Genomic DNA, 27499 nt, shown 5'->3' with positions numbered 1-27499 from the left:
AGCTCCTTAGTGCCCCCAGTCCCATCACCTGAATACATTCCAGACTCTCCAGCCAGTGTAGTGTGTTTACCATCTGCCCCTGGCTGCCTGTCCAGCTTCTTTGCAGCGTTTGCGCCAGTGTCCCAGCAGTGCCACACTACACGAATTCTGATAGCCAGGCCTTTGCATATGCTGGTCCCTGTGTTTGGAACAATCTTTTCATCTTTCTTGCTTGTGAATTTCTGTTCATACTAAATATTCTACAAGACTCAAAATCTCTACTCTCCTTTTCCTGACTCCTCTCTTTCTAATAACTATTCTGTTCTTCTTGCCCTATCGGATCTTATATTTAAATGTTTTGAACAGATCACATTAACTTGTAATTCTTTATCTCTCTCTGCTAGCCTGTTGCCACCCTGAGGGCAGGAGCTGTCTTTTTCAGCTGTCTACCCTTGGTGCCTAGCATAGCATCTGGAGCAGGATGGACACTCAGAACATGTCTAAGTAAATGATTGAAGTGTCATATTTACACCAGTTGAACTACATTTGAACCAGCCTTTTGAGAAAGGCTCCTAAAGATGTGATTTTAAGAAAATGAACAATTTAAAAGTTGAAAGCATAAGCCCCAATGTTGTGGAACTTTTTCTAGCAATCTTACTCACTGTTAACAAGTGACATAAATTAAACTTTTAAGAGAACATGGGAAGACTGGTTAATTTTTATGCGTCATTAAAGAAATTCAGAAATGCTCATATTGCTTGTATGCTAATATAGATGGTAGAACGATATATTCTCAATTTGTAGAAAAATGATCTTAAACTGAAAGATTGAAAAAAAAGTGTGCACCAAAGTCTTTTATCCCATTGCTACAATAATTGATTAAAGACAGTTTCTGCTAGAAAGTTTTTTTTTAATTCATAGTTGAAAAAAAATTTATGAGTTTGATTAATAGGTTTATATTTAACCTCTTCATTAAGAACAATATATAAATGTATTTTGGCAGTGAATTTTTTCCTTTTTAGGAAGTAATTTTTGTTGTTAACTGTTGCTGATTGTGACCAGTGAGGTAGCGGAGTTTGCTGCTTTCTAGTAATAAGAGGACTTATGAGACAAAGTGATATCTTAAAAATCATAAGCAAAAGTTGAAGATAATTTTCGTCCTTTATGTCTTGGTTTTTTTGCCTTTTTTTTTTGGTCTTTGTACCTTTTTCTAGGGCTGCTCCCGTGGCATATGGAGTTCCCAGGCTAGGGGTCTAATCAGAGCTGTAGCCACCAGTCTACACCAGAGCCACAACAATGCAGGATCTGAGCCGCGTCTGCATCCCACACCACAGCTCACCACAACACCAGATCGTTAACCCACTGAGCAAGGCCAGGGATCAAACCCACAACCTCACGGTTCCCAGTCGGATTCGTTAATCACTGCGCCACAACGGGAACTCCTCTTGGTTTGTTTTTTAATGCTGAATTTTATATCTGTAATGAATGAAATAATATCTAAAGCCATGCAGTCTAAAGATAAGTTCTCTGAAAGTTTCTGCTTAGTATTTTATGTGAATGCGTTATCTTTAGTTTTATTGCAACAAAAATACATTCTAAATTATTTAATAGGCATTAATGTTGATTTTCAGAAAATTAAAATATTTTTTCTTATTTTTCTTTTAAACAGTGTTTCGGGTCGAGCTTTCCTGTACTGGCAAAGTAGATTCTGAGGTTATGATACTAATGCAGCTCAACTTGACAGTAAATTCTTCAAAAAACTTTACAGTCTTAAATTTTAAACGAAGGAAAATGTGCTACAAAAGTAAGAAATTTATTTACCAAAATATGCATTTTATATAGATATGAAGTCAGAAATAGATTTTTTCATTTTTTTTTCTTTTTACAGATTTATGATCAAATCTTGGGTATAGTTGCAAATGAGAAAAGAGAGAGCGCTAACTGATGAAATTCTGAGATAATCACCAGGTAGTTTATAACAGGAATCTCATTCAGGCCACACTCAGTCCCTGCTCTCTCAAAATCTTTTATCAGAACTGCTAAGAATGTTTTCCTTTGGGAATGTGAAATAGCACTAAAGTGGCTGAAGAGGTAAAAAAGTCAGGTACTTTTGATAGGAGCCCCTGAGTAATGGAGTATTAATTATTTCCTTTATACATTACTGTTATGTAGAAGCATTTCCCTGGGCCAGAAAGACCCGTCTTAGAGTTATATCTCTGCTCTTGGCAGGATATTGGAACAGGTTTCTTCACCTAAGTCTCTGTTTTTTTCATCTGTAAAATGGCATAAAAACCTGTTTCAGGAGGTTGGTTGGTTGGTTGGTTTATTTTAGATTAATTGAATCTGCTGTCCTGAAGCTTAGAATGCCATATGTGAATAATAAATGTGGGGATTTGGGTGTTGAATAATCTGTTAACTCAAGAAATTATTGTGGCTATAAAAGAGCTCCAGCCAAAGTATTTTAGAATTCTCCTTCAAGGTTATCTAGTACAACCTACTCACTTTAAGTTTCAGAGAGGTTAAAGCAATCTGAATTTATAAAGTCACATAGATAGAGCTGGTTAGGATCTAAGATAGAAAAAAAAAAAAAAAGCTAAAAACTCCTCTGAACTCTGGGTGCCTACTGTGTTCCAAGTGCTTTACACACATGAGACCTATTTAATGCTTACAGCATCCTTAGGCAGTAGGTTCTCTCATTGTCTCCATTTTCTGAGGAGGAGGCTGAGGCTCAGAGAATCCCACCAGCTCGCCAAAGCCAGATAGCTGAGTGGTGTAGCTGGGTTGCAAATCCATGCTCTTGCTTCGTTGTCAACACATTTCCTAGTTGAAGTTACTGCTGAGTGTTACCTGGGACCAGAACACATGTTATAATGGTTAATGTCCAGCTACATACCAGTGAAAAAGCTGTACTGCATTAGAATGGGCATTTTTTTTAAAGCTTTAATCTTTTAATTAGAATAAATATAAACAATTATTCTATATATTTTCCCAGTTTTATTGAGATATAATTGACATACATGACTCTTTAAGGTGTGCAGCGTAATAGCTTTGATTTACATACACTGAGACACGATTATCACAGTAAATTTACTAAGCACTCATCATTTCTTTCTTTTTTTTTCTTTTTTTTTTTTTTGGCTTTTTGGCTTTTTGCCATTTCTTGGGCCGCTCCCATGGCATATGGAGGTTCCCAGGCTAGGGGTCCAATCGGAGCTGTAGCTGCCAGCCTACGCCAGAGCCACAGCAACGCAGGATCCGAGCCAAGTCGGCAACCTACACCACAGCTCATGGCAATGCCAGATCATTAACCCCCTGAGCAAGGCCAGGGATCAGATCCGAAACCTCATGGTTCCCAGTCGGATTCGTTAACCACTGCGCCACGACGGGAACTCCAGCACTCATCATTTCATATGTACAATAGGTAAGGCAAAAAAAGAAAAAAATTTTTTCCTTGTGATGAGAACTCTTAGTAGTTCCTCTCTTAATAATTACTTTCACATGTATCATACAGTTAACATACAACATTAACTCTAGTCACCATGCTATGCATTATATTCCCCGTATTTATAACTGCAAGTTTCTACTTTTTGAATACCTTCCTCCAATTCCTCCTCCTTCCTCACCCCCTGTCTCTGATAATAGTAAATCTGATCCTTTTTTTTTAATGTTTGGTTTTTTTTAATTTTTAATTTTTTAGATTCTATAAACATATAAGTGAGATCATAGAGTATCTCATAGTCTTTCTCTGTCTGACTTACTTCACTTAGTATAAGGCCCCTGTCCTTGTTGCAAATGGTAGGCTTTCCTTATTTTTTATGGCTGAATAGTATTCCTCTGTGTGTGTGTGTGTAAGTACACATATTCACAGTTTCTTTATCCAGCATGAGGATTATTTAAATGAAAAGTTAGCTTCTTTTTAGTTTTGGTGTTTTGATACATTTGTCAGTTCTTATGTATCTAGTTATGTACTTAGTTTCATGTAATTTTAGAGCCAAAGTGGACTTTAGAGACTCTTGATTGTATCTAGTCATTATAAGGTTGTTATGAGGAGACTACAACCTGGAGTGGCCATCTAAGCTTACACAGCCAGTCAGTGAGAAGGGCAGGACGCCTGGATCCTGGTCCCTAGAGAGGTGGTGGTGCCCGTACCATGGTGCTTCATCTGTTGTGCTTAAAGGCAGAATGATGGCCAAGTGCAATGGGATCTGTGGAGCCCACCAGTGCTAGTATCCACTAAGGTTAATGATTTGTTGATATTCGAATGATCCCATACCTTCTCAATTTTCTTTAATATGTACATGAAAATTAACAGTTGATATAATTTTTTATTCTGTTTTAGACTTAAATTTAATATAGCACTGCCTTTTTATTTGGTGGTCATACTTCTGGCCAACCTAATCATCCAGTTCACATTCATGACTCTTTATATGATCGTAATATATTGATTTCTGTGGTTTTCCAGCTTACTACATTTTGAAAACTGTCTGCAACAGAAAGCATACCTTTCCTGTATTGAATGTTAATGGTTGTTACTGGAAAGAAAAGTATCCTTTATCATATGAAGGTGGAAATTATTGGATCAGACAAATTTTGTTACTCTGAAACTCCTTAGTGCCTTTATTCTCTGCTAATGTGCACACCTCCACAAAGGTTATAATGTGCAGCTTTTCCCAGACTGCTTGACCACAGAAACCCCTTTTCATTGAGCATTTGTAAGTAATACCTATTGGATAATACAAGTTGTAGACTGTTGACTGATGAGTATAGTGATAATTATCAGAATAGTAATATAGTATTTTTTATCTTGCAGCAAATACCTTATTACTTAGTTTAGGCAATGTTGTGTTAGAACACAGCACTATGTTAGAGAAAATTCAGAAAATAGACTATTTAAGGATTTTAATGGAAAAGAAAGAATTTCTAAAGCATCTTTTATCTCCTTTTAAATTCAGAACTTGAAGAAGTAAAAACTTCAGCCTTGGACAAAAACAGTAGCAGAACTATTTGTAAGTGTTACTGTATTATCTTTTTTCCATCATTAAGGGATGAAAAATGGTTGATTGCAAATGAACATGATTTCATGAAGCTTGGAGGCTTTGTGGCTTCCATTTTGTCAGAAGATTAATTGATGCCATGCTGTTTTATTTCATGGATGTTCTGTTAAAGTATGAACATGAAATATGTATAAGATCTGTATCTATTAGCAGAAGATTAAGAAACCTAAATTGTGGCCTGAATGTAACTCTCAGTTAATTCCATCCAGGTGAAAATACAAGCTTAAAGATATCATGTTGTTTAAACCTATGGAACAGAAACTCAAAGTAGCTTTTTATTTTTTGGTAATGGTTGTGTAAGATAATATTACATAGACTTCTTTTTCCTTTTCTGATATGACCATCACCTTAACTTCTATAAAATTCAACATTTGCCAATCCTGTACCATTGCTTCCCTTCTCTTTCAAATGGTTGGTAATTGGGGAGGGATAGAGTATTTTAAAGTACATCCTAGGCATCAATATCATTTCACCCATAAGTGTTTCAGTATGAATAACTTTTATTTATTTATTTATTATTATTATTATTATTATTGTCTTTTTGCCTTTCTAGGGCCGCTTCCCACGGCACATGGAAGTTCCCAGGCTAGGGGTTCAGTTGGAGCCGTAGCCCCAGCCTACACCACAGCCACAGCAACATGGGATCTGAGGCATGTCTGCGACCTACACCACAGCTCACAGCAACGCCAGATCCTTAACCCACTGAGCAAGGTCAGGGATCGAACCCACAACCTCATGATTCCTAGTCAGATTCGTTAACCACTGTGCCACGACGGGAACTCCTGGATAACTTTTTAAAAAGCCATTAAAAAACAACCCACAGTCGCCCAACACCCATTCACTTGCATTTGATTTATCAATAGCTAGCCCGTGTTCAAATTAAATTGTTTCAAAACTGTCTTAGTACAGTTTCATCCCTGAATCAGGATCCAAATGAAGTCTACACACATTGTATTAAATTGACATGTATTTTATATCAATCAGAAACTATTCCCTTCCCTTTTATGTCACTTACTTGTTGAAGAAAATGAGTCATTTGAGTCATGCAGTTTCCCACATCTGCATTTTTATGGTGTCATTTAATATATTTTTTTCTCTTCTAAACTGATATTTAGATTTTATACCTAGTTAGATTGAGGATCAACTCTTTTGGCAAGAATGGTTCATAGATGGTAGCATGTGCTTCCTGTTTTATCTTTTTCATCACTTCAGGAGGCACAAAGCATTGGGACATCTCAAAGCAGACCATTTTTGAGGTAAAATGATACGAGATTTGTCTGCCTTTGAAGAATATTTCATTTGTCTTTGAGAAGGAAATAAAACTCTTAAAAAATATCACTGCTCCCCAAATTATTTTTAAAAATTTGGTGATTTTACCAATTTCTTTTATGCTAGGAAGATTTATTTCTTTTAAGGAGAATACGGTATTTCATATCCTTGGTCTCTCTCTGTTTCTCCCTTGCTCCCTCTCATCTCCCCTCCCTTTCTTTGTATCCATCCATCTAACATTTACTGAGAGGCTATGGTATGCCGGGTGGTATGATTGAAGCAGAGGATTAATGTGTGCACAAAACAGACTCTCAGCCCCCAAGGGCTTCTAATGTAACAGAGGAAGTGGACAAGGCAGTAGGCGGTGGGTGATACCGTATCATGTGGAAGCTATGATGAGGCAAGCACAGGTGCTTGGGAACCCTGAAGAGAGGAGTATGTAATTTCTTTTGAGGGAGTGAAGGTCAGAGAAAAGTGATTTCTTAGCTGAGACCCGAAGGGTGATCAGGTGGTGGAGGTGAAATGTCACAGTGAAGGAACAGGAACCTTGCATATACAATCCTGGAATTTGGAGGTAATCAAGCAAGGTGCATTTGGGAGCTCTGCCCAGCAGAGCGGTGTCCTCTCCTCTGCCCTAGATTGTGCTGAGAAAGGTGCTACCAACAAGAGTCTTTGGGACCTGCCTACCCTCCAAGATAGAATAGCCTGTGGCATTCTTAAGGAAAGTCATGCCTTGGGGTTCCCATCGTGGCTCAGTGGTTAACGAATCCGACTAGGAACCATGAGGTTGCGGGTTTGATCCTGGCCCTGCTCAGTGGGTTAAGGATCTGGCGTTGCTGTGAGCTGTGGTGTAGGTTGTAGACGAGGCTGAGATCCTGCCTTGCTGTGGCTGTGGCGTAGGCTGGCAGCTACAGCTCCGATTAGACCCTTAGCCTGGGAACCTCCATATGCCATGGAGCAGCCCTAGAAAAGGCAAAAAGACAGAAAAAAAAAAAAGAAAAAAAAAAGGGAAGTCATGCCTTTGTTCAGGCTGCAGTCAGGTCTAGCTGCCCTTGAAGCCATTTGCATTTGTTCTCTGCAGTGATTTGTTCTGGTTTATCATTTGTTGTTTCAGAGTTTAAATTTTAGAAAGCAATCTTATTTCTAAGTTTTTGAAAGCTTTAACTTTAATCCTGACCTAGTTTCAGAACTCCAAACTTGTCCGCCAACTTGACATCACCATGTAGATATGTACTAGGTGCTCTTGATTCTCTCTTTCCTCAACCTGCTTGCTTTTTCTTTGTGAAGGTACCTTATCTACCTAATTTTTTAAGCCAAAGCTTTGATTCCTCTTTTTCTTTCCTCCCTGTTGTAATCCATTAGTGAGCTATTCTTGTTGCTTCCCAGTCCATGAACTTCTCATCTTGTCCATAACACTCTTGTCCAAGCCACTGCTGTCTCTTTCTTGGGCTGCTGTAGTAACCTGATTTGTTCTCTGCACCTGCTCTTGCTCCTCCCCAGAGTATTCTTTGTATGGCATGCAGTTACCTTTTTTTTTTTCCAAGTATGATGATATGATTGTGTGTTTGTCATTCCTTTGCTTGAAGACCTGCAGTGACTTTCCATCTCATTTAGGATAAAACGTAAATTCCTCAGTAGAATTCTGGTGTGAGTAGTCATCAAAATGTACCCGAATCTTCGGTTACACCAGTTCTGTTTCTCTGTCATCCATTTTGCTTGCTTTTATAGGTGGATCTTTGTGTGTCTCTTTCTCACTTGCCCCTGTGTGTGTGTGTCTGTGTCTTTGAATTATCTCCCCTATTGCTAAGGCTTTCTTTCTCTTTTTTTTTTTTTGAATACTATAAAGTTGAATATTATTTTATTTCATGAGTAGAGTCTTGTTTTTCTGCTTTTATCTTTAAAAGCAGATAAGCAAAATAATTTCTGTTAGTCTCAAAAGAGAAAAAAATTAAAGTTTGTTTGTTTGTTTTAGCTTGTGGGTCGCTCTGCTGTATATTCCTTCCCACATGAGTTAGTGGTCATTGGTAATAAAAATGCTGATCTCTCCACCCCAGGCGTCAGGGTTGAGGAAATGTGGAGGGTCTGTAGATCCCACTGTCCGATATGATAACTGCTGGCCACGTGTGGCTATTTAACTTTAATTAAAATGAAATTAGAACTTCGGTTCCTCAGTTGTACAAGCTACATTTCAAGTGATTGATAACCACAGGTGCCCAGTGGCCACTCCGTTGGATACACTCTAGACCATTTCCCTATCAGGACCCTATTGAGAAGCACTGCTATGGATGGCTTATTACATGTATACCACTTGTGAATTTTACGAGCCAAAAGTTCTGTTTAAAACCCTTTTTAAACACCACAACAGAGACATTTTAAAAAATTGTGTGAATTTACATGAGCACGCTGTTGGTAGCTGATCTTATCAAAGAATGGACAGATGAAAGGAAGATCTTTTTTACAAAGAACAGGGTCACGTTGTGTATGTTGGGTCACAAAGCAATTGATGGTATTTGTTTAAAAAACTTAATGTGCTGTTCATTTTTATTTCAGATGATCCCGTACATGCAGCTCCAACCACTTCTACGCGTGTGTTTTATATCAGCGTAGGGGTTTGCTGTGCAGTAATATTCCTTGTAGCAATAATATTAGCTGTTTTGCACCTTCATAGTATGAAAAGGATTGAACTGGATGACAGGTATTGTATATACTTTTTGGGAAAGGAAAAAGATTAAAAGCAGTTCTTTGCATTTCTGTGGGAGCCCACACGTTCCCATGCACACTGGTGCACAGTGGTCCAGGGAAGAAAGGAGGATGGCTAAGCCCGCCCCAGAGGAAAAATTACTGTCTTTGTTTTTTCTCTGTTTTTATTTTTTAAAATTTGTGAATTCAGAAATTACAGTTTATTAGGTGGTGGGAAGAAGTAGAGGTCAGTTTCTTTCCTTCCCTCTTTGACACGACTCTATTCTAGATTCCTAGTACCTTTTTAATGATAGCCTCGTTTCTTCCTCCTAGTTCAGCCATCCAGCCATCCTTCCAGTTTATTAGTATTTATTGAGAACCTCCTGTGATTTAAACCATTAGTTCTCAACTTAGTTGCACATTAGAGTCATCGGTAAGCTTTTAAAATATATCGGTGCTTGGACCCACCCTCCAGAGGTTCTCATGTCATTGGTCTAGGGTGGTGTTTAGGCATCAGTATTTCTACTAAAGCTTCCTGAATGATACTAATGTTTAGCCTTTGAGATGAACTGGGTTAGATACTATGCTAAGTGCTGCGAATAAAAAAATAATGACATATTTTATGGCTTCAAGTATTTAATCTTTGACATTAACCTGTAATTATAAAAGTTTGTACATTTGATGATCATGATATGTTTATTATAGTGTGAGAATACAAAAGGTGCATGTCCTGGCCTGGGTGAGTCAGGATGAGCAGGAGGACATTATAGCCAGGATAGGGTGAAAGGTAAAGATGGGACAATAGACAGGTTTATTTTCCCAGTACACAGTTCTCCTTCCCCTCCTCAGTGATTCCCAGCTGCTGACTGAAGACAGTCTCAGCTTTATGACTTGGCTTTCAAAGCACCCTCCTTTATGTGGAGATGGGCCTCCCATGCTCTTTGAATGAGTCTCTCATCCTTACTTCATGCTCTAGTCAAATGATTACTCGTTCCTCACTTTTGCCCTCCAGGACTTTTGTTCATGCTGTCCTTTGCCCACAGGCCTCCCTGCATTTTTGACTGGTCCAAACCCTGTCTGTTCTTCGTATTTGAACTTCATTGCCATTTCTTGCATGAAGTGTCTTTCATGCCTCTCAACCATCAATTTCTCCCTCCTCTCTGTCTCTCTCCCTCCGTCTCTGCTTCTCTGTATCTCTTTCTTTTTGGTAACAATTATTGTACTTTTTCCTTCTAAAATCATTTTTTGTAAGCTTTTTCCAGGTAGGGAAGCAGCGTATCTTACTATTGACTCCTTAGTCCTGCATGGTGTCATAAGTCGAGTGGATAAGCCTATGTGTGGCATAAACAAAGACACAAGGGACAGCGAGCCTTGGTTGGATTAATCCCTGCCCCTAAGTATTCTCTGTCCCTACTGTTATACTTTCTGCATCTGAGTAGAGGAAGGAGTTCAGAATAAGAGGAGAAATACACAGCTGGTGTGTTCTAGAATATGTTTTTTATATATTCGGTGGTATTGAAATTAGATCTAAGTTTGTAGAGAGAGAAAGGAGGGGAAAGTGAGGTAATAGGAACATTTTGATTGGTCTTTGAGAGAGGATATAGCATACTTACAGGTACTGAAGGGCATGGTTTTGAGGGGTTTTGATACTTGCATTCTCCTTGAATGCTTGCTTGTGTGCAGGGGCTCTGAACCCAGAGAGACCGGAGTTGTGCGAGAACTTCAGATTCCATGGGGCATACCTTTGCTGCTGAAGTAATTCCTTACTACCCTGAAATGGTGTTCCAGTCCTCTTTAGTTTTCAGGCAAAGGTTTGCAGACATTGCCTGAATAGAAGCAGCTTTCATCATCACTTGTTTTCAGAACACAGCTTGGTGGTTCAGAGCATGGACTGGAGCCAGAGCATCTCTGAATTCTGGATGTGCTACTTACTAGCTTTATGGCCGAGATAGAGTAAGTTATATAGCCTCTTTATGTCTCAGTTTTCCTCATCTCTAAAGCAGAGATGATCATGGCATATACTTAGTAGGATTATGTGAAGTTTTAGTGAAATAAAACTGTAGGCTCTTAGAACAAGCCCTGCATGTATTAAGTGCCATTATTATGATTTTTCTTTTCAGAAAGTTGAAGTATGCAGATAGTGATGGACTAATTTCTTCTTTAGCTCTTATCCTGTTGTTCTAGCTTTTGTTACCTGCCAGATGAGCTAATAGTGGTGACTAGAGAGTTCTCATCCAGTAATCTAATAGCATTTAAGAGACATTTGCTTCTTCTCTCTGCATTGGGACCACTGAGATAATGATGGCTGCCATTTTATTGAGTGCTGGTTACCAGTAATGTACCGAGAACTTTACATTTATTATCTTATTTGATACTTATAGCCACCTATGGCTGAAATACAGTCCTTGTTTTAGAGATGAAGAAATAGACTTAAAGAGATTAAATAACTTTTTTTGGAGTTGCACTGCCTAGGACCAGGGCAGATCAACAGGAGGGGCTTGTTATTGTTGTAATAGCTGTATTGTGATATCTCAGTACTGTAATTGTGGAATGCGCTTGTTATATGCCAGGCACTATTCCAGGCTTTACATCCATTCATTCACTTAAACCTAACAGCAGCCCTATGAAGTTTGAGAACCCATGGCTCTGTGGAATTCCTTGCACAGGGATGGTAGAGAGTTCTTCCTTTCTTGGTGCTCAGGAGCCAGAGTCCTGTTATACACAGAACTTACTTAGAGGCAGAGAATAAAACTACCTGAGGTGTGCTCACGCCAGGGGCAGGTGGAGCCCATGTGTGCATCTGGAGTTGTAGAGCTTCAGTAAAGTCCTTCCATAGAAGGATTGGTCTGCACCCTGTCTGCACTGCAGTCTTTCCCCGTTCGCTTGTGACTATATGAGAATTCACTCTTTTGTGAGATACTTGAACTTGTTATTTGGCAATATCTTCATTTTCATTATCTCTACCCCACCACCCTTGCTATTACTGGTGACAAGGTCCCTTTTATTTCCCCTTATTTGTTTCTGTATCCAGTGTCTGCTGGGTATCCCTTGAATGAATGTTGCAGGAAGAATTCTCAGTGAGTAGAAAGAGTCAGGAAACCATTCAGTTATAGCAATAACTCTGCCTCTTTAAGAATATGTCAACAACTCATATCAGAAGCAGCCATTCTCTCTGGTTTATTACAGCTTTCTATGCCAAGAAAGTGTGTTTTTCTGTTTTGTTTTGTTTTGTTTTGGATTTAGGAAGTATTAATTGAGCTCTCACTGAGGTTTCATTTGGGCCAACTTGAGGCTTCTCGTGCCAGGCACTGGTTTAGGTGCTGGGGGCGATGGGGTGGCAGGAGGAGCGAACATAGTTCATAGTTTGCTTGGGCAAGGCAGACATTAAACCAGGAATCCCTGCTAGGATGCAGGGTTCATGAGGGCAGGGATCTTTGTCTATTATGTTCACTGCTGTATCCCCAGCATGGTATCTGGCAGCTAGTAGACACTTAGTAATAGTTGCTCAATGAATAAATAGATCAAATACACAGAAAAAATAGAAAAATATAAATTACAATAAGTACTCTGAAGGAAAATGATCTTTGCCCTAAGTTGTAACTTCAGCTCTAAAGCAGGGTTAATATCTTCATAACTGATCTTACTTGCTTGTGAAAGTCAAATGAGATAATTTATTTAGACTGGTTTTAAACTATTAAGTGCTAGCAGATGTACATTTTTATCTCATTTTTACTTCATGTTACCTAGCTATGTAGATAATTGACTTTAATAGGTATCAGGGGTCAATCCCCAACTGTTTCCTGCATCTCTCATAACACTAGCTCTGGTATTTCAAAGGTTTGTTCTGACCACTTAACATAGTGCTGTGCTCATTGTAGGGACCACTGATTTGGATGTGCTCCTATTATCTCAGCATGCCCAGGCTTTCCAGGAATTCTGAGGTGGTATGACAGTGCCACCTACTGTTGAGTTACTGAAAGGAAACACCAGTAAAACTAGTAGCTTGGAGCCAGTGCATATTTCATATTTATTCAGTCAAACCAACCTGTGTGTTGGTTGCAGGTAATATTAAATAGTACTTTCAGAATTGAGCCTTGCAAAAATCCTGGGAGATAGGTTTTCTTAATCCCATTTTATGGGTAAGTAAATTGCATTCCATTATTTCCCCTCTCTTTGGGGATGGTGATGCTTTTTTTCCCTCCCCATTAATTGAATCCTGGACTTTGATTTCCTGTATGATCTTTGAGTACTACTCAGAACTCCAGGAACAGATGCCCTGTGGTTCTGAGGATTGGGAATGCATATTATTGGTAATAATAACCATAACTAGTAATAATTTTTTAATGTATGTTCAAGGACAAGGCACTAAATGCTTTACTTTCTTGTAATTGTTCTAACAAACTTTTTTCAGGAGGTAGTATTATGTTCATTCTCTCCATGAAGAATTTGAGGCTCCAGAAGCATAAGTTTACTCAAAGTCATATAGCCAGTAAACAAACTCCAGTGCTGGAGTTCCCATTGTTGCTTAGCGGATTACAAACTTGATTAGTATCCATGAGGATGCGTGTTTGATCCCTGGCCTCATTCGGTGGGTTAAGGATATGGCGTTGCCATGAGCCGTGGTGTAGGTCGCAGACACGGCTCGGATCTGGCGTCACTGTGGCTGTGACGCAGACCTATAGCTGCAGCTCTGATTTAACTCCTAGCCTCAGAACTTCCATATGCCATAGTTGTAGCCCTAAAAGGCAAAAAATAAAATAAAATGGATGTAGTGCTGGCAGTTTTGATTTCAAGGTTATGGTCTTTGTCTCTTCGCTGTACTGTCCCCTACAGACTATATCTGTAGACCTGTGCAACTCAGTTCTTGAATAGCAGCTTTTTGTCATTATATATTTGTTTTAATCATCAGGTTTTAAAAATATAGAACTATTGTGTGAGACGGCAGTTAAAAGGTTTTGCATATTTAGGAAAGTTAGGTGCCTCTGATCCTATAGCTAAGCAAGGCGTGGAAGGTCTATCCTGCCTTTGATCTCACTCTTCATGCTGAATTTCTCTGCTTTACTTCTCCACCGCTGCAAAATTGTAAGGGCTGAGGCAGTGAAATTGGAATGTGCTTAAGGGTGTCCTGGGATAAGGCTGTTGTTGACCACTGACAAGACAAGAGGACATTAATTTGTAGTAATCTTGAGTATGGTATTCACAGTTATTTGAGCCTACCATTTTCTGGGGTCCTGATTATTTACTTAAAGAATATGGTATTAATGGAGTGCTTCAAGTGCTAGAGATTTCTAGTAAGTTCCATAAATTCTAAAAAGGTGGGACTGGGAAAGTAGAAGAAGCAAAATGTGTGTGATTAAATAGATTCCACCAGGTAGGATATCCCTTCCCAAGCTAAGAGGCCTGTTTTTCTATTCTTTTCTTAAGAACAGTCTAACTCAGTGGCATGAACTGTTTTCCTAAGAAATCATCTGTAGTTCCCTAACATATTATTATTGTGTGAGGTTCAGGACTGCTGTCTTTGGTGTCTGAGAACCACATTTGTGAATGACTTTGATATGATGAACCTGCCTGATGATTGTGGAGATAGAAAGGAAAGAAAAAAATAGAACTCTGAATTATGAAGTAGATACAGTTTCACTATGGAGCATTTGTGATGGAGATCCAGGCATCGTTGTGATCCCCATTAGAATTTTAAGCTGCTTATAAGGGCTACATGCATTTTGTATGTATGGAAAAAGGAGATTTCTCATTGAAGCTGACTTGCCAAGTATTTCTCTCTTAAAAATTGTTTGCAGCATCAGTGCCAGCAGTAGTTCCCAAGGGCTGTCTCAGCCATCTACCCAGACGACTCAATATCTGAGAGCCGACACACCCAACAATGCAACTCCTATCACCAGTAAGAGTTAATTTAATTCTAAAGATGATTTACTAAAGTTGTCTATGGTCTGTCTGTCCTTGGTCCTGTGTGCCTAGTTACTTGTGGGACGTGTACCATGCTATGTATATAATATCTAACATGCACACAATTAGGCTTTAACTTTTGCTTTCTAGAGGATTGAATGAAACATCAAAAATTGGAGTATTAAAATTTTAAGCTTAATTGCTAGGTTAGTTTTGCAGAGGTCTCTGTAGATGGTATTAAAAGGGCTACTGAATCGTCTATATAAATTTAGAAGGAAGGTTTTCAGAAAGTTATAGAAGAAGCCACTGAGCTGCATGGACACAGAGACTTGGATTCTAATGAATTATTTGATGACCTCATGGGCTGTGGTAAGGACTTTACATTGTTTTATGTTCATGATGGGAAACTAGCTGCCATTAGAGCTGAGAGCATGGATCTGATCTCTTTTTTTGAGCAGGATTTTGATGAAAGCTTTTATGACATGTAGGTGTTTGCAGGAAGATAATAATTCTTAGAGTATAATTTAGACATAATGAGGACTCAGTCACCATACAATAAGAAACAACACAATCATCAGCATAGACAGTGGACCACAAGTCAGGGCTCAACTCAGTGGTGCTATTGATTAATTAGGTTCTTGTAGACAGTTTACTATTTCCTTCCTTGGGCTAGCATTTACTCTTTAGTAAACTGAAATTAAGAATAATGTTCTTGGAGTTCCCGTTGTGTTGTAGTGGCTTAAGAATCTGATTGCAGCAGCTCAGGTCACTGTGGAGGTGAAGGTTGGATCCCCAGCCCAGCCAAGTGGGTTAAGGATTTGGTATTGCTGCAGCTCTAGCGTGGGCTGCAGCTGCAGCTCAGTTTCAGTCCTTGGCCTGGGAATTTCCATATGCCCCATGTGTGGCCAAAAATAAATATCTTTTCTTCACTCAGTGTCCTCTTGTGGTTTTTCAAAACTAATTCCCATTAAGAAGAACCAGATTTCTTTGGAGAAACAGATGATTCCAGGACTCAGTTAGGAATGGGTTTGCTGAGCCAAAAATCAGGGAGGCTGCTAAAGACAAGAGTTCTCTAAAATGGGACCATTGAGCATTAAAAAGAAAAAAATGACTGCAGTGGATTGAAACTGTGTAACTGTGAAATGTAAAAATGTATAAAAATCCACGTTTATAATGATACTTTTTTAGAAAATGATTATTATGAGAGTTAACTAAGCCCCAATAATACCTTACTCTGACAATAGCTACATGAGCTGTATTTCACTGTAACCAGATGGGTGATGGTTTGAAGGAATTTTTTTTTTTTAACAAAAGAATCCCAGCTAATAAATGTGACAGAATTAGAAAGTCATACTTGCATCCCCTAATAAAATATTTGATTCAGGAAAAGATCAATGTTTTAAACCCTATAAACAAAGGGAAATAGGGAACTTTACCATTTGAGGGCTCTATCACTGCCTGAATCTACTGCTGAAACTTGGCATCATTAAAAGTAGGACAACTAGGTATTTTTTACCCCTAGTTGGAGTATTCTTATCTCCCTCCAAGAGTTAACTTGGATCTAACTAAGACTGCAGAATTGCGGTTTACAAGGGGTATACCCAGAGGATCGGGGTGCTCTTCCTTGCATAAAGAAAACATCACATAAGTGACCAACACTGAAGGCACTGCTGGGATTTGAACCCAGGATCTCCTCTGCAGTTTACAAGGAATACAGGGATAGAGGAACAAGTTAGATGACACTAGAAGAGGCAGATGCTGGACATTCTTCAGAATGATTGACTCAGTTTCTTTAATAAGATGTGACACAAAAAAAAGAAAGGGGAGCGGGGGCATTCTAGTTTAAAAGAAATCTAAATGAAATCAAAGGAGACAGTTTGGGGGATCAGGGTATGCGCTGGCGTTGTGGGATGGAAATCTTATAAAATTGGATTGTGATGATCATTGTACAACTATAAATGTAATAAACTCATTGAGTAACAACAACAAAAAAGAAATCTAAGCAAAATCATAACATCAATTAACATCTCTTCCAAGGAAAGAAAGACACATGCTCTTCAGGAAATATGATGTGAGAGTAGTTCAGACTATTCCTAAGAAACATATCATTGCTTTTTTTTTTTTTTCCTTTCTTTTTTCTTTTTATGGCTGTACCTGCAGCAAATGGAAGTTTCTGGAGCTAGGGGTCAAATCAGAGCTGCAGCTGCCAGCCTACACCACAGTCACAGCAACTCCAAGTCCGAGCCACATCTACAGTCACAGCTCATGGCAATGCCAGGTCCATAAGCCACTGAGCGAGGTCAGGGATCAAACCTGCATCCTCATGGATGCTAGTTGGGTTCTTAACCTGCTGAGCCACAACAGAAACTCCAACACATCATTGTTTTTAATGTTTAGATGTCTATCTTTGCTTTGTAGAGTCAATTCTTGATTGTGGAATAACGTTAAGGAGGTAGATAAGTAAATTATTATTATATATGGTAAAAGCAAAATACTCTTTGTAAAAAGCCAGTTTTTTATTAGTTGACAAATTCTTTTGGTTGCCACTGGTAAGATGTTTGTTTTTGTAGACAGTATCTTAAGGAAGATAGATAATTCATTTCTTATAGATGATAAAAACAAAAATGCTTACAAAAAACCCAATGGAAATATATTAGCTTATAAATAAAAAAAGGAAGGCACAGAAAAACATTCAAAGACAAAATGGCCAAGAATTTTCCAGAAAAGCAAAACACAGTAGACCACAGATGCAAGAAAGAGAATTCCAGGCAGAATTAAACACACATAAAAACATATGCGCACACACCTAGACATAACCATGGTCAAATTCAAGTTTGTCAGCCTAATCCATCCATTATAAAATTTTCTAAAGCCTTTAATGTAGATCTTCTAGCAGCCATCGATGATCATTGTCTAGGTCCACACATTTTTTAGGGATTTTTCTTCCTCCAAATGCCATTCTTCCCCAAATACCATTCCAATTTCTGCTTACTAACACTGGGTCTTCCTTTTCTTCTAACCTGTTTTCTTGGGATGAAAATTATAATTTGTGGCCAGAAATTTTGTTTTACTATCATCATATTAAGAATTAATGGAAATTAAGGGGACTGAAAAACAAATGTGAATCTCACAATGGTGTGACTAAGCTGTATGAATGCCAGATGATTAAATCAATTGTATGTTTTTGTTAGAAAAGATATTTTTACAAACATCTCTTCATTTGAAAAGTTTTTCTGTTAGAAGTTTATATTAGAAAATCTTTGGGAAGAAAAGCAGTCCATGTGAGGGATTAAATTAAATTCCATGAGCCAAAGCTTGTTTCATTTGGCTGAAAGGCAAATGGTGGTAATATAATATTAGTTTGTGTTTCTTGTTTTGATTCTGCATTTTAAGATTTTGGTGTAAGTAGGAAAGTATTTTTTTTCTAATTTAGTATGGTCTTCGTAAGTAATTCTCCCTCTTCTTGTGTGTGTGCCTTTTTCCTTTTATGATTCTTATATTCATTCATTCCTATTACTTGAGTCCTGAGGTTCTTACTGAACTAGTTGGCTCTGATGCCATAATAAGGGTATTTATATTTCTTGGTTTGGCTTTGTTGGCTCCTCAGGTTATCCTACCTTGCGGATAGAGAAGAATGACCTGAAAAGTGTCACTCTTTTGGAGGCCAAAGCTAAGGTGAAGGATATTGCAATATCCAGGGAGAGGATAACTCTAAAAGATGTACTCCAAGAAGGTATTTATTATCTCAAAATCAGGTTTTCAAGGAAGATTTAATGTTAGTAGTATAAATTTTGGTGTTTCAAATTTTAAGAATTTCATCTCATTTTGTGTCTAAGGATAGAAAGTGTGCACAGTTTATTTCCTCTATAAAGCTGATTTTTATTTTCCCTTTTTTAAAGATCTTTAATTTGCCCTAATATTACTTTGGTGCAGTTCTTGGTTTTCAAGTATATGAAAGCATGGTTATTTAATAGTAAACACTATTTGTCACCTCAAAGTATATTTTCTGTTTAGTTCTTATCTAAAGATGATCACTACCTGGTAGGCCTCTTTGGAGTATTCTAAGTAATTTTCTCTGTGATGGAAAGTGTGAGAGTTCTAGCAGAAGGGCTACACATGGGTTTTGGAGTTGTGCTCAAGTTCCAAAATCAGTCCCACAATTTATTACCTATGTGACTTTGGAGAAATCATTTACTATCTTCCATGTCCAGTTTCTTCCTTTTTTGTAAGTTTGGACAATGTTGTCTACTCTTAGACCAATTAAGAAGAGTAGATGAAGTGATGTTAGTTAAATGAACTAACACGTGACTGCTGTTTGATAGATAGTACCCTTCCCTTCCCCACTTGCTGGTCCTTGCTTTCTTATTTGAGTTTCAGGGTTATTGATTAGGGAGGAGGCTAAAAGAAGAGGACAGGAATTAATAATAAAATACTTTATTGTGCTCTTCAGGTTGTTGGAAAATTAGTTTTCCCCCTTCCATAACTCAGTTTGGAATGTTTTAGATACATATGAGTCATTCTGAATTCATGTGTGTGATTGGGATGCTTGTACATCAGTCACAGCAAGAGGTGGACTTGAACTCTCCCAAGTTGCAAACAGTAATTAACGGAAGCAGATTTTTTTGAGGGTCTGTTTTTGAATTATATGTGAAGAGTCCATTTTTCTCCTTTGTATTGCTGTGAAGCTGAGCCTAAAAACTCAAAAATGCTTCTTGAATACCATGTTAATACCATGAGTGCCAGTGTTCCTGGCTATATTATTACTTTATTTAGGATAGTTTAGGAAAAAATTCTCATATACTTAAATAATTTAAATATGGTATATGTGTAGTTACAAAGAACTTGTAGTAGTCCTTAAAAAAACCCAAAGATTTGAGTCTTTTTACACTAGGGCTGGAGTAATATTGATCATATATGCCCTTGTGATGTTTAAGCTATGTTACACCAGAAAGTTTTTATGGACATTATCATATGATCTCAATAATTATTATTTTTCCTTTTAGGTACTTTTGGTCGTATTTTCCATGGGGTTTTAGTAGATGAAAAAGATCCAAGTAAAGAAAAACAAGCATTTGTAAAAACAGTTAAAGGTAGGATTTTATTTCCTATGCTCTTTCCATAATACTTTCCTAAGGTGGTTTATGCCAGCAAAATTCTGTTTCAGACTCTCAGTGTGTGCTCGATCTTTAAATCAATCCATGTTAATTTAGCTCATGTACTTTTTTTTTTTTTTGTCTTTTTGCCTTTTCTTGAGCCACTCCCACAGCATATAGAGGTTCCCAGGCTAGGAGTCTAATCGGAGCTGTAGCCACAGGCCTACGCCACAGCCACAGCAATGCAGGATCTGAGCTGCGTCTGTGACTTACACCACAGCTCACGTCAACGCCAGATCCATAACCCACTGAGCAAGGCCAGGGAACGAACTCTCAACCTCATGGTTCCTAGTCGGATTCATTAACCACTGCGCCACAACGGGAACTCCATAGCTCATGTGCTTTTTAGATGTGTTATTATTCTCATTAAGGTATAGAAAATAGAAGCTAATAAATTAAGACATTATACATTTGTTAGATGTTATTCAGTTAAACTGACTTCATTTTTGCTCTATTTTATTATTTTATTTTATTTTATTATTATTATTATTAATTATTTTTGTCTTTTCTAGAGCCACACCTGTGGGATATAGAGGTTCCCAGGCTAGGGATCTAATCGGAGCTATAGCCACCGGCCTGCACCACAGCCACAGCAATGTGGGATCTGAGGCAACGCTGGATCCTTAACCCGCTGAGCGAGGCCAGGGATCAAACCTGCAACCTCATGGTTCCTAGTTGGATTCATTAACCACTGAGCCACGATGGGAACTCCATTTTATTATTTTATTTATTTATTTATTTACTTTTTGCGTTTTTGCTCTATTATGTTTTTCCTAGGTTAAACTTCTTTGATTTTTCCCCTCAAAGAACATTTTTAGTAGCTTTCCCTCTGTCTCAGTACCACTCCCACTTCCCCATACTTAGTACTGTAAAGAAAAAAGTGACTCCCATACCTTATGTGAATAGCTGCTATTTGCCTTCCTCTCATTCCCTCTCCCCCACTTTTTTGCTGTTATGTATAATCTGCAGAAAATCTGTGCATGTATGTGTGTGCATGAGTGCATGTGTGTGTGTGTGTATTTATATCTTGCACAGTTTTGCACCTATAACCATAGTTGGAATTGCTGCCCTATGAGGTGTTTACATTTAAAATTTTGATAGATGTTGCCAGATTGTTTTCTAAAAGATAGCACTAGTTTGTATTTTCATGACCAGAATGCCTATTTTCACATATTCTCCTTTTGGGAAAATATGATGCTTAATTTTTCACTTATTAATTTATATAAATTTTTCAGTTAGAGATTCCTTATCAAAATATACTGGAATATTTTTTATATGGCTTGTTGCCTAATACTGGTAAACTAGCAAGACTTTTTAAAATACTAGAATTGTAATGATTTATAATTGATATTTGTAAAACTTGAATAATTCTTAGTTAAGCCTATTTGCTTATTTTAAGAGAAATAAAAATGTGGTAATTTAAAGAATGCTTAATGTCTGGCAGTGTCTGATGTAAATTGAGATAACCAGATTATTAATTTTGGAAAAACAAATTTAGCATTTCATATGAAGTTATTGAGGGCAGAATTATATTCAGTTTTATGAGTAGGAGGTGACAATTTTATGAAGTTTACAAAGTTAATTTATAAGAACTTATGTTTCTAAGTGTACTTAAAGGAGTTCTTGGAAAGTCCCAAGGGTTTGTTCTTATTTTTAAAAGTTGGGCTGTACTAATCTAACCAAAAAATCTTTGGAATTTGATTTTTTTTAATATCACAGAATTGCTTGTTTAAGGATCTACAAATGCAAACACATGCTTACACCTTTTATCTTTTCTAAACTAATGGTTTAACCTGCTATATTGTTCAGTATTTATTTTATTCATTCACTTCTAACCCTACAACACTTTTAAAGATTGACATTTAGGTTCAGTCTCACTAGATTTTCTGATTAGTTTTGAAGGATATTTTGCATTATTACTGTTATAAATGTCAGATTTGAGCCCTAAGTTAATAACTTCTGCCTTTTGTTATACTTTCTCCATTTTTTTTAAAGGAAACATTTCCCCTTAATTCTAATACTTCTTCTAGGATTTGTAAATATTCTGTGGATAATTTAGAACTGGGCTGTTTTCAGTTTGTTCTGAATGAATCTTGAATGAACAGAAAAGGTTTCTGTCCGTACAGAATTGGGTCGATTTAGGATTGGAAGGGGAAAAAAAGGAAATAATAGTGATAAGAGAACACAATGCAGATACTGGGGCTGTTGCACAAGATAAGATTTCTCTTTCCGTACACATTTGAATTGTACTCGCTTGTTTCTGTGTCTTACCACTGTAGTTATAATGTTCTCTCTGAGCTAGATGGAAACAAGAGAAAGCACAGTGAGTCCTTAGTGAAGATATAGTCATAGTTTGCATGAGAAACACAGAGGAAGTGCGCTGACCACAGTATTTGCTTCAGAATTGTTAGATAACTCCATCTGATTGAGTAATTCTGAGATACATTCTTTTGGAATGTTGTTTTTATTTTTTTTTATTTATTTATTTATTTTTGGCCGTGCCTACAGCACTTGGAAGTTCCAGCCCAGGGATCAAACTTGCACTATACACACACACACGCGCACACACATACACACACACATATATATGTATATACACACACTCATTTTCTCACATTATCCTCCATCATGTTCCATCACAAGTGGAACATATAGTTCACTGTGCTATATATATATAGCAGGATCTCATTGCTTATCGACTCCAAATGCAATAATACTCTCCATCTACTAACCCCAAACTTCCAGTTCATCCCATTCTTTCCCCCTCCCCTTGGCAACCAAAAATTGTTCTCCAAGTCCAAGAGTTTGTTTTTTTCTGTAGATAGGTTCATTTGTACCATATATTAGATTCCAGATGTAAGTGTATTATATGGTATTTGTCTTTCTCTTTCTGACTTCCTTCACTTAGTATGAGACTTTCTACAAATGGCAAATGGCATTATTTTGTTCTTTTTTATGGCTGAGTAGTATTGCTGCAAATGGCATTATTTTGTTCTTTTTTATGGCTGAATAGTATTCCATTGTGTGCATCTACCACATCTTCTTAATCCATTCATCTGTCAACGGACATTGAGGTTGTTTCCATGTCTTGGCTATTGTGAATAGTGCTGTTGTGAACATAGGGGTGCGTGTATCTTTTTGAATGAAAGTTTTGTCCAGATATAAGCCTGGAAGTGAGATTGCTGGGTCACATGGTAGTTATAGATTTAATTTTCTGAGCTACCTCCACTGTTTTCCATAGCGGTTATACCAACTTATATTCCCACCAACAGTGTAGGAAGGTACCCTTTTCTCTTTGTTGACTTGTATAATGATGGCCATTCTGACTGGTGTGAGGTAGTACCTCATTGTAGTTTTGATTTGCATTTCTCTAATAATTAGTGATATTGAGCATTTTTTCATATACCTGTTGGCCATCTGTATATCTTCCTTGGAGAAATATCTATTCAGGTCTTATGCCCATTTTTCAGTTGGGTTGTTGGCTTTTTTGCTGTTGAGTTGTATAAGTTGTATATTTTAGAGATTAAGCCCTTGTTGGTTGTATCACATGCAACTATTTTCTCCCATTCTGTAGATTGTCTTTATTTTCTTTTTATGGTTTCCTTTGCTGTGTAAAAGCTTGTGAGTTTGATTAGATTCCATTTCTTTTTATTTCTGTTGGCTTGACTGACCTAAGAAAACATTTGTGTGGTTGATGTCAGAGAATGTTTTTGTGTTTAGTTTCATTTATTTACATACAGCTGTCTAGTTTTCCCAGTACCACTTGCTGAAGAAACTGTCTTCCCCATTTTATATTCTTGCCTCCTTTGTCAAAGATAAATTGACTGTAGGTATTAGGTTTATTTCTAGGTTCTTGATTCTGTTCCATTGGTCTATATGTCTGTTTTTGTTCTAGTACCACACTGTCTTAATTACTGTAGCTTTATTATATTGTCTGAAGTCTGGGAGAGTTATGCCTCCTGCTTGTTTGTTGTTTTTTTTTTTTCCCCCTCAGGATTGCTTTGGCAGTTCTGGGTATTTTATAGTTTCATATAAGTTTTGGTTTGTTTGTTGTAGTTCTGTGAAAAATGTCGTGGGTAATTTGATAGGGATTGCATTGAACCTGTAGATTGCTTTCGGTAGTATGGCCATTTTTATGATATTAATTCTTCCAACCCAGGAGCATGGAATATCTTTCCATTTCTTTGAATCTTCTTTAATTTCCTTGATTAATGTTTTATAGTTCTCAGCATATAAAATCTTTCACATCCTTAGGTTGATTCCTAGGTATTTAATTTTGGGGGGTGCAATTTTAAAAAGTATTTTTATCTTCATTTTCTAATATTTCGTTGTTAATATACAGAAATGCAACCGATTTCTTAATCTTGCATCCTTCTACTTTGCTGAATTCGTCAATCAGTTGCAGTAGTTTTTATGTGGAGTCCTTAAGGTTTTCTATATATAGTATAATGTCATCTACATAGAGTGATAATTTTACCTCTTCTCTTCCAATTTGGATACCTTTTATTTCTTTTATTTGTCAGATTGCTGTGGCTAGGACTTCCAATACTTGTTGAATAAAAGTGGTGAGAGTGGGCATCCTTATCTTGTCCCAGATTTTAGTGGGAAGGCTTTCAGCTTTTTTCTGTTGAGTATTAAATTGGCTGTGAGTTTGTTGTAAATGGCTTTTATTATGTTAAGGTATGATCCCTCCATCCATTATGAATGGATGTTGAATTTTGTCAAATGCTTTTTCTGTATCTATTGAGATGATCATGTGGTTTTTGCCTTTTCTTTTGTTAATGTGGTGTATGAAATTGATTGATTTGCATACATTGAACCATCCTTGTGAACTTGGGATGAATCCCACTTGGTCATGGTGTATGATCTTCTATATATATTGTGGGATTTGGTTGGCTAAAATTTTGCTGAGACTTTTTGTGCCTATATTCATCAAAAATATTGACCTATAATTTTCTTTTTTGGTAGTATCTTTGGTTTTGGTATTAGGGTCATGGTGGTTTCATAGAATGTCTTTGGGAGTGTTCCTTCTTCAATCTTTTGGAAAAGTTTAAGAAGAATGGGGATAAGTTCCTCTTTGTATGTTTGGTAGAATTTGTCTGTGAAGCCATCTGGTCCTGGACTTTTGTCTGTAGGGAGTGTTTTTATTACATATTCAATTTCATTTCTAGTGATTGGTCTGTTCAATTGATCTGTTTCTTCTTAATTCCATTTTGGCAGGCTGTATGTCTCTAGAAAGCTGTCCATTTCTATTAGGTTGTCAAATTTGTTGGCATATATTTGTTCATAGTATTCTCTTATGGCTTTGTTTGTTTGTTTGTTGTATTTCTGCAGTATCTGTTGAGATTTCTCCTTTTTCATTTCTTATTTTGTTCATTTGAGTTCTTTCTCTCCTCTTGGTGAGTCTGGCCAGAGGTTTGTCAGTTTTGTTTAACCTTTCAGCAAACCAGCTCTTGGTTTTATTGATTTTTTTTCTATTGTTTTTTGAATCTCTATTTTATTGATTTCCTCTCTGATCTTTATGATTTCCTTCCTTCTGCTGACTTTAGGTTTTGTTTGTTCTTCTTTTACTAATTCTTTTAGGTGGTAGGTTAAGTTGTTGATTTGAGATTTTTTTTCCTTTTCTGAGGAAGGCCTGTATTGCTATGAACTCCCCTCCAAGAACTGCTTTGCAGCATCCCATAGATTTTTGAATGGTTGTGTTTCCATTATCATTTGTTTGAGGTATTTTTTAATTTCCCTTTTGATTTCCTTGTTGACCCATTGTTTTTTTAGTAGCATGTTGTATAGTCTCCGTGTAGACAATTTTTCTCATTTATTTTCCTGTGATTGATTTCTAGTTTAATGCCATTGTGGTCAGAGAAGATAGTTGAAATAATTTCTATACTCTTAAGTTTGTTGAGGTTATTTTGTGTCTCAGTATGTTATGTGCCCCAAGTATGTCAATCCTTGAGAATGTTCCATGTGCACTTGAAAAGAATGTATATTCTCGTTTTTTTGGATGCAGTGTCCTGAAAATGTCAATTAAGTCTATCTTTTCTATTGTGTCATTTAGGATCTCTGTTGCCTTATTAATTTTCTGTCTAGAGAATCTCTCCATTGGTGTGAGTGGCTTGTTAAAGTCTCCTGCTGTTACTGTATTCCCATCAGTTTCTCCTTTTATGTCTGTTAATACTTGTTGTGTGTATTTGGGTGCTTCTATATTAGGGGCATATGTTTTGATGATTGTAATGTCCTCTTCTTGAATGGATCCTTTTATCATTAAATATTGTCCTTTGTCTTTCTTTATGGCCTTTGTTTTAAAGTCTATTTGGTCTGATGTGAGTATTGCAACTGCTGCTTTCCTGTCTTTCTGTTTGCATGAAATATCTTTTTCCATCCCCTCACTTTCAGTTTATATGTGTCCTTTGCCCTAAGGTGAGTCTCTTGTAAACAGCATATTGTAGACTTTTTTTTTTTTAATCCAATCTGCCACTCTTTGTCCTTTGATTGGAGCATTCATTCCATTGATATTTAAGATAATTATTGATAAATGTGTACTTATTGCCATTTTAAACCTTTTTTTCCAGTTGATTCTATGTTTCTCCTTTGTTCCTTTCTTTGTTTTATTGGATGATCTCCTTTTATTTTATGCTCGTGTCCTCTTCTTTTTAGTTTTTGTGAATGCTTGGTTTTGATTTGTGGTAGCCCTGTTTTTCAAGTATGTTAACCCTTTCCTATATCTGCTTGCTTTAGCCTGATCGTGTAGGCTCAGACATCTTCTAAAAAAATAAAAATAAAAAAGTAGATTTTCTTACTTTCCTTCCCCACATTTTATGATTTTGAAGTCCTTTTTTTAACATTTTCATGTTTGTCCTTTTGCTGTTCCTTTTGTTTATTGTCACTTTTACAATAGTTTTTTTTTTTTTCCTTTTAGATCTGGATTCCTTTTACAGATCTAATTAGATATATTTCCTTTTACATCTGTATTCTGGCTTACTTAAGTGATTGCTTTCCAATTGTGATTTCCTCCATCCTATTTCTTCTTACTTCTTTTTTATTTAGAGGAACCCTTTCAGTATTTCTTTTAGAATGGGTTTGGAGTTCCCATCATGGCTCAGTGGTCAACGAATCCGACTAGGAACCATGGGGTTGTGGGTTCGATCCCGGGCCTCACTCATTGTGTTAAGGATCTGGCGTTGCCGTGAGCAGTGGTATGGGTCGCAGATGCGGCTTGGATCCCACATTGCTGTGGCTCTGGTGTAGGCCAGCAGCTACAGCTCCAATTAGACCCCTAGCCTGGGAACCTCCATATGCCATGGGTGGGTTTAGTATTGCTGCACTCTTAGTTTTTATTTGTTGGAAAAATTCTTTATTCCTCCTGTATTTTAAATGATATACTTGCTAGGTAGAATATTCTAGGCTGCAATTTTTTTACCTTTTAGAACTTTGAATAAATTTTGCCACTCTCTTCTGGCCTATAGT

At 37.2% G+C, this 27499-nt stretch overlaps 1 protein-coding gene across 2 annotated transcripts in view; it reads left to right on the top strand.

Moving 5' to 3' along the window:
- Positions 1 to 27499, top strand: part of RYK (receptor like tyrosine kinase) — a 98796-nt gene that overhangs the window by 38832 nt on the left and 32465 nt on the right. Inside the window, exons 4-9 of one of the 2 annotated variants that reach the window (XM_047782849.1) lie at positions 1649 to 1783; positions 4932 to 4985; positions 8853 to 8997; positions 14777 to 14877; positions 18490 to 18615; positions 19886 to 19972. In XM_047782849.1, the coding sequence (XP_047638805.1) occupies positions 1649 to 1783; positions 4932 to 4985; positions 8853 to 8997; positions 14777 to 14877; positions 18490 to 18615; positions 19886 to 19972 (648 nt within the window). Of the gene's footprint in view, positions 1 to 1648; positions 1784 to 4931; positions 4986 to 8852; positions 8998 to 14776; positions 14878 to 18480; positions 18616 to 19885; positions 19973 to 27499 lie in introns of both variants that reach the window. The other variant, XM_047782846.1, reaches the window with a different exon arrangement.

The sequence above is a fragment of the Phacochoerus africanus genome, chromosome 1, assembly GCF_016906955.1.
Source record: "Phacochoerus africanus isolate WHEZ1 chromosome 1, ROS_Pafr_v1, whole genome shotgun sequence".
Taxonomy (NCBI): Eukaryota; Metazoa; Chordata; class Mammalia; order Artiodactyla; family Suidae; genus Phacochoerus; species Phacochoerus africanus.
The sequence above is the reverse complement of the archived record's forward strand: the minus strand, read 5'-3'. Positions and strand labels throughout refer to the sequence as shown.